This window comes from Cynoglossus semilaevis, chromosome 7, assembly GCF_000523025.1.
Source record: "Cynoglossus semilaevis isolate Cse_v1.0 chromosome 7, Cse_v1.0, whole genome shotgun sequence".
In the NCBI taxonomy this organism is placed as follows: Eukaryota; Metazoa; Chordata; class Actinopteri; order Pleuronectiformes; family Cynoglossidae; genus Cynoglossus; species Cynoglossus semilaevis.
In genome coordinates, this window is record NC_024313.1 from 9 (window position 1) to 7,896 (window position 7,888).

A 7,888-nucleotide genomic window follows, 5' to 3' on the forward strand; every position below is an offset into this window, starting at 1 on the left:
CATTGCAGCTCATTTATTACCAGGCCGGTAATATAACGGTATCGGTCGATATCGAAATCGGAAATAAAGTGTTTGGACAATATCGGCATAGTGAATATTGGCAGAAATTGTAATATTGGACTGGAGCAAGTGTTTAACTTCCAGTGAGATTTTGCACTTACATTGCAATTATCCAAAGTGATTTTCAAGGGGAAGATTAGCAATCAAGATGGATGGATGGATGGATGGATGGATGGAAGGAAGGAAGGATGGATGGATGGATGGATGGATGGATGGATGGTTGGATGGATGGATAGATAGATAGATAGATAGATAGATAGATAGATAGATAGATAGATAGATAGATAGAGAGATGGATGGATGGATGGATGGATGGATGGATGGATGGATGGATGCATGAGCCGACTGTGTGATATGGGATGCTAAAGGGATCCACTTGATTTGATGCTAGTTGCTTTTTTTAAAAAAAACACCCTTGCTAACTACTCAAAATTGTAGCTGTAAACCACTAAATTGGACAGTGTGTACTTACATGAGGTGCTGTACATGACACCAGAGATGGACTGACAGATTCCCCGCTCTGTCTCAGTCTCAGTCTCAGTCTCATCCTCTTCTTCTTCCTTTATGTTCTTAGTGCCATCGGCTGCCGTCACACCTATATCTATTGCTATGTTTTCCTCTTCAAAAGTGCCGCCCTCGATATTTGAAGGTTCCTCTTCAACCCCATCCACCAGGCTGCCAGAGCGTGAGAAGCGGGAAAACAAGATGCCTCCGATTCCCTTTCCAAGACAAGCGGCCCCTGAGAGGCAGTCATATGCAAACATTAGGGAAGTCCATTACTGTAAATCTGGAAACCAATGAAATAACTAGTAAATACCCCCAATCACATACAACAATAATGTTTATCTATTATGACAGCATTGAAATCTATCTATCTATCTATCTATCTATCTATCTATCTATCTATCTATCTATCTATCCATCCATCCATCCATCCATCCATCCATCCATCCATCCATCCATCCATCCATCCATCCATCCATCCATCCATCCATCCATCCATCCATCCATCCATCCATCCATCCATCCATCCATCCATCCATCCATCCATCCATCCATCCATCCATCCATCCATCCATCCATCCATCCATCCATCTATCTATCTATGTGGTTAGCTAGTTAGCTATCTATCTATCTATCTGTCTATCTGTCTATCTATCTATCTATCTATCTACCTATCTATCTATCTATCTATCTATCTATCTATCTATCTATCTATCTATCTATCTATCTATCTATCTTCTGTCTGAATTTGCTGTAGCCTGTTTGCAGCTAGCATGCTACTGTAAATGTATGTCAATGTCCAGTCTTCTGGACTTTTAGTTTCTTCAGTGGGTTGTTTTTTTTTGTTTGGATGGGGTCAGAGGGTGCGCAAATTCTCTTATGAACCAAAGGGCTTTATATTGTTACTAACATAAAATTCAGCTCAGCTCTTCCTTAACCTCTTTGCTCACCCATGATGCTGGCCTTGCCCAGGCTGGTAATTGACTCCCCATAATGGCGTCGGGCCTGAGGCGGGGAAGTGCAGGGACTCGGTAGGCTCTCACAGTCTGACGTGCATGTAGCATCCTTCAAGGGATTTAGTATCGTGGGTCTGATCTCATCATACGGCGTTGGACTGGTAGTGTTGTACCTGTACAGCATACAACATGTGTTTCTCGATTACTCCAACATCGTAGTTGTTTTGTTGTTCCTTTGTACTTGAGCAAGCACATCAGGTGAACTTAGAGTACAGATATGAATTATATTTTTTAGCGATGCATCATTTTGCCAAAAACTGTCATTATTTGGAAAACTACGAAAGAACCACATTACTTACCAGTTGATTTGAACAGGAGAAATGTTACTGTAGTGTTTTAAGATAAGAGGTTCCAGTCTGTACGCCTGCAACAAAAACATGCAACGACTTTAAACATTTGTAATAGTGTCAGAGTTTGTAGAGAAAATTTTAATATCGCTATGGCTGTAATCTCCCAGTCGACTCGTCAATACGTTCCTGGTCGACCAAAATTCTGATTGGAAAAAGTTTTTGTTGTTTATACAATACCCAAACATTTATCATTAAATCCATTAAAATATAAATACACTGTAAAGTAATAAATACAAGTACAATAAAATATGAAATACATTGAAATATTAATGGGAGGTAGACGACAAATCACAGCTTCCGAAAAATAGATAACAGGAAAAGAGTCGAAGGAAAAGTTTGCAAGCAACAGTTTGCATATCACAGCTCGACCCAGCTCAACTACAAACATGGCATATTGCCTTAAAAAAAATTAACTCGTCTACGTCAGGTTGCTCTGTCCGTACATGAACATCAGAACATCAATTTTTTTTTTAAATGTACGTGATTTTAACACAAATAAACATTCTTTATGTTTATTTGTAATTACCATATTTCCCGGACTATAAGTCGCACTTTTTTTAATCCTTTGGCTGGGTTTGCGACTTATACTCAGGTGTGACTTATATATCGAAATATATCATTTCACATGTTTTTTATTTTCACACTGACAGCCGCTAGAGAGCTGTTGCGACTTATACTCCGAGCGACTTATATTCCGGGAAAATGTGGTACTACTCTTTATGTTTATTTATAATTAGTCAATATTCCATGACTCCAGTCGACCAAGACATTCTTTGGTTGATCACAGCCCTAAATATTACATTATTCATAATGAATAAAGAGGAGAGCAAAATATTACAAAAGTAATCAATTTCAGTTTCATGATCAGAAGAGGACACTACTTACAACAGGGTCGGTGGGATGGAAAATGTTGAAGAGGCGTTTACAAATGCTTGTGGGCAGGATATGGTCCTGGACACCGTTGTTCCCAGGCCTAATCCCTCGCAACGCCAAGAAGACAGCCAGGGGAGAACCCATACAGAAGAAATTTTCTACCTGCAACAGTAATGTAATGTAGAGATTCAACAGCATGATGATCTCTTTCAACAGAATAATGATGGTATTATTTATTATGGCAAAACATATTTGACTTTGAAAATTGAGCTGGATTCTCTCCAGGTTCGTTTGAGTTGGAAGACTAGCCTTCAACCTAAAAAAAAACCAAAACCTTTATTCACATCCTTCTTAGATTAGATTAGATAGATAGATAGATAGATTAGATAGATAGATAGATAGATTAGATAGATAGATAGATAGATTAGATAGATAGATAGATAGATAGAGAGATAGATAGATAGATAGATAGAGAGATAGATAGATAGATAGATAGAAAGATAGATAGATAGATAGATAGAGAGATAGATAGATAGATAGAAAGATAGATAGATAGATAGATAGAAAGATAGATAGATAGATAGATAGATGGATAGATAGATAGATAGATAGATAAGATAGATAGATAGATAGATAGAGAGATAGATAGATAGATAGAAAGATAGATAGATAGATAGATAGAAAGATAGATAGATAGATAGATAGAGAGATAGATAGATAGATAGAAAGATAGATAGATAGATAGATAGATTGATAGATTGATTAGATAGATAGATAGATAGATAGATGGATAGATAGATAGATAGATAGATTGATAGATTGATTAGATAGATAGATAGATAGATTAGATAGATAGATAGATAGATTAGATAGATAGATAGATAGATTAGATAGATAGATAGATAGATTAGATAGATAGATAGATAGATTAGATAGATAGATAGATAGATTAGATAGATAGATAGATAGATAGATGATAGATAGATAGATAGATAGATATTTGTATGTACACTAAGTATACCACATTATCTCTAACGGCATGTATATGTAGATATATTAGTGTGGGCTGTATTATTGCCAGATTTGTTCAACCATTATTACTAAGAGCTACTATACATATATAATATAATATTATATAGGATACATATTAGTAATATATTTATAGACAGTATAAGTTATAAATATGCATATATATACATACGTTCACATCCACATATATGCACTATATATATATTCACATACATATGCACACACACACATACATACTGTATATACCTACACACATATACATATACATCTAAATATGCATACACATGTACAGACATACACATAAAGTCACCACCACTTAAAGTGGTGGTCCAAGGAGAGGGGCACGAGAAATGTTTTTATGCCGCCCATACCTGAATTGAAATACTTTTGAGAACCTAATAATGTGTATTTTCTTATCTGTACAAACCACTGTATGAGTTGCTGCCACCTGGTGGCTGGACGCTTAGAATAGAATAGAATAGAATAGCCTTTATTGTCCTTGTACAGTGTACAACGAGATTTGAGCGCTACTCGCGCTTGTTCTCGCCCCCTCCAATTAGTGCGAATATGAATTGAATAGAAATGGAAACTGTGCAAATGGAATTACCTTGAACTTCAAGGCCGGCACTGCCACACAGGCCGAGGTCTGCAGACCCTGGAACTGATTCTCCAAGTCTCTCAACCTAGAAGACAATTGATGAAATTCAAATACACTTACACTTTGACATCTGCGTTTACTCTGCAGTAAAATCTATAATGGTGTCCAGCACCCATTAACAATAGAAAATCTATCAAATCAACTGTTCAATGTCAAAAAAATCAAAACAAACAAACTAACTACTGGATCCACAACCGGAACTTGAACTTTTTTTTTTTTTTTTTCTTCATTGGTTTTTATGTATTTGTACAATGTATGTTCTGATAACATCTATTGCACGTCTGTCCGTCCAGGGAGTGGATCCGTCACCTGTGGTTCTCCCTAAGGTTTCTACCTTTCTCTTTTCTCCCTGTTGAAAGGTTTTCTCTTTCGGTAGTTTTTCCTTACCCTGGCTGACGGTCTAAGGACAGAGGATGTTACCAACCCTGTGAAGCCCCATGTGACAAACTGTGTTTTGTAAATGTGGGCTATATAAATAAAATTTGAAATTTGAATTTGATTGATTGGTTTCGTGCGCCTCAGTACCTTAACTGTGTGAGTCTCAGCTGCTCCTGAAGATGGTGCTCTTCGTCACTTGTTTCCACTGGGTCTGATGCTTCTTGATAATGGAAGTTCACTGGGTCCCAGCCAGTCATGATATCATAGGCTATGACACAGCCCAGTGAATGGGAAACGATGGACACCTTCCCGTTTTTCTCGAATTCCGGATTTCGGGAGCAGAAAAGTGAGTAGAGACGATTTAGCTCCAATGTCAAACACCTGGTGATCTGAGCACAGGTACAGCCTCAGTTTCTTTCTGTTTGTGAGCTTTCAGAAGACATGAAGTAAAGGACAGCCTTGAATAAGACTTGACAGGAATGAAATGAATGTCAAAGCGACACTTTTTCAGATATAAACAAGGAATCGAAACAGTACCGTATTTTCGGGACTATAAGTTGCACTTTTTGTTTGTTATTTTCACACTGACAACCACTAGAGGGCACTCTAGGCTTGTGTAACATTAGCTGCTACTCCTGTACCACTGAAAATTCGCACTTTTTTTCATCCTTCGCCTGGTGCGACTTATAGTCCGGAAAATATGGTAATTTATTTATTTTAATTTTATAATTCTTTCAGATTTTCAGTTTATGCTAACTTTTTTAGGGGAATTCTTTTAGATGTGCTGCAACCGGGTGCCCCTTGGTGGCGCCAAGTATGCACTTCCTCTGGAAATCAAACCTAGGACTCTCTGCTCTCCGCTTGAAAAGCAGCCGCGCTAACCACTATACTACGGAACCCCACAAAAGAAAGAGACAAGTGGACCACAAACTACAGGCTAGGTATGGCTCGATACAGTTTTTTCATGTCCAATACCGATACTGCAATTTAGAGTAACTGCCAATACGTATACCAACGATACCTTCTTTTCTCGAGGCGATAGCCTCCCCATTTACTGCATGTCGTGCAAAGATAATTTGAGCATTTGGTCTTAGGTATCGGCTATAGTCCTTTTTTTCTATGTTCGATTCTGAAAATTTGACTAACATCAAGCCGATGCCAATCTTGAGACTCAGATCGAGCCATCATAACTTCCGACCATTAATTTAGGACGTTGTTGTGCGTGTAGTCTATTTAACTCTTGCCACCCTATTTCCTTTTACCCTTCTAATTCAGCATCAGGCTTACCTCATCTCTGTATAGAGGGCTGGTGTAGTACATGATATCCATAGCGCTGCTGTTCAACATATCTCTAAGGCCTCTCACTTTGTCTGGAGTGATAGAGTCCACGGTGTCTGCATGAAAGACAAGAAAAGTTAATCAAAGATCAATTTGGTTTGTTTTGTTTCTTGATTCTAAAACCTTGTAAAAAAACGCAAATTCTTAAACTTTTAAAATTCTGTCAAGGAGTAAATGCTGAATGGGGCATTGTCGTAGCTCAGGTACACTTGTGGAAGTCACTGCTAAAACCAGGTTGGCATGGCGGCTCCACCCGGGCCCGGTGGTCAACAGGACTAAAGTAAAAATGCTACATATGCTCAGACTTTTTAACACTTGTAAAGTAAGACCTTTATTTAAACTGAACATGTCACACGTCTTATGCTGTAACCCGGTTTTTCAGTTCGACGCATGCATATTGAAACCTAACATAGTACCAATAAAAAACTATATAGAAATAAATATAGAAAATACTCTTAAAAATTAATATAAGTTGCCTTAAAATATGTTGCCATGTCATTTTTTTATGGTTAAAATACAGAAAAAATATATATATATATAAATGGTTAATATACAGAAAAAATATACTTCTTTGGTACATCAGCCATTGATGAATACAAATATAATATACTGATAACCTCCTGAAAAATTCTTCAAAAATAAGTGTCTCAAAAATGAATAGAAATGCCCTCATTTGCCTTAGAAGAAATAGCTATGTCCTTTTTTATGGTTAAATTGCAGAAAAAAATGTGGGTACTTTTTGGGTACGTCAACTATTGATCAAAAGCAACACCCTATACTAATAGGTTCCTGAAAAAGTATTCAAAAATAAGTGTCCAAAAAAATGAAAATGAATAAAAATGCACTCAAAAATGCCTTAAAATACCTAGAAATTACCTTTTTTATAGTTAAAATTCAGAAAAAAATATACTTCTTTGGTACATCAGCCACAGATGAAACGCAATTTACCAATATTGAGTACTGTCTCCTGAAGGTGCGGAAGGTTGCTAAGGTCTATCCAGTGGTGAAACTTACCCCCATCCAGCACTAGTTTGGAACGCCATTCCACAGGTAGGAACTCTACATGCTCCGTCGTACGATCGGGAAAATGCTTCTCCTCCATCTTCCGGGCGGCATCCCTAATCCTAAAAATGAAACAAATACAACAAAAATCTGGCTTCACTCAGCTCTACACTTCAGTCAGAAAAAAAACAAAACAAAAAAAAAAAAAAACATACATGCTGGTGTTTCTAATGATACGTCCTTGATCCATCTTCTGACCGATGCCATGTACTACAAAGACAATATGTGTGGTTTCAGGTGGGGTGTCTTCAGGTGCCGCTTCCTCCATGTACCCCCGATGAAGACGTGTCCCACTGCTTGATGCTGGAGACACAAAGTGCGAAGTGGTTACACAGTCATTCAGTGCTCAAGGAGTTTGAGATATTTTGATGTTCAGGATTCTTGCTCCTGTTTTTTTATTCACAATAATATTAGAGATATAATAAATTAGCTCTCTCTCTCTTTCTCTGTCTTTCTCTCTCTATCTATCTAGATCTCTCGCTCTCTCTATCTCTCTCTCTCTTGCTCTATCTCTCTCTTTCACTCTATCTATCTCTCTCTCTATATCTCTCTCTCTATCTATCTCTCTTGCTCTATCTATCTATCTATCTATCTCTCTCTCTCTATCTATCTATCTATCT

The 7,888-nt window shown here is 37.5% G+C and overlaps 1 protein-coding gene across 1 annotated transcript in view; it reads right to left on the reverse strand.

Moving 5' to 3' along the window:
* Nucleotides 1-415: 415 nt before the first annotated feature.
* Nucleotides 416-7,888, reverse strand: part of ddhd1b (DDHD domain containing 1b) — a 10,655-nt gene continuing 3,182 nt past the window's right edge. Inside the window, exons 4-12 of the mRNA XM_008312617.3 lie at nucleotides 7,424-7,571; nucleotides 7,221-7,330; nucleotides 6,156-6,262; nucleotides 5,016-5,257; nucleotides 4,440-4,515; nucleotides 2,816-2,965; nucleotides 1,880-1,944; nucleotides 1,515-1,693; nucleotides 416-799 (exon numbers count right to left, since the gene is read on the reverse strand). Coding sequence (XP_008310839.2) covers nucleotides 483-799; nucleotides 1,515-1,693; nucleotides 1,880-1,944; nucleotides 2,816-2,965; nucleotides 4,440-4,515; nucleotides 5,016-5,257; nucleotides 6,156-6,262; nucleotides 7,221-7,330; nucleotides 7,424-7,571 — 1,394 coding nt within the window. The 3' untranslated portion in view covers nucleotides 416-482. The remainder of the gene's footprint in view (nucleotides 800-1,514; nucleotides 1,694-1,879; nucleotides 1,945-2,815; nucleotides 2,966-4,439; nucleotides 4,516-5,015; nucleotides 5,258-6,155; nucleotides 6,263-7,220; nucleotides 7,331-7,423; nucleotides 7,572-7,888) is intronic.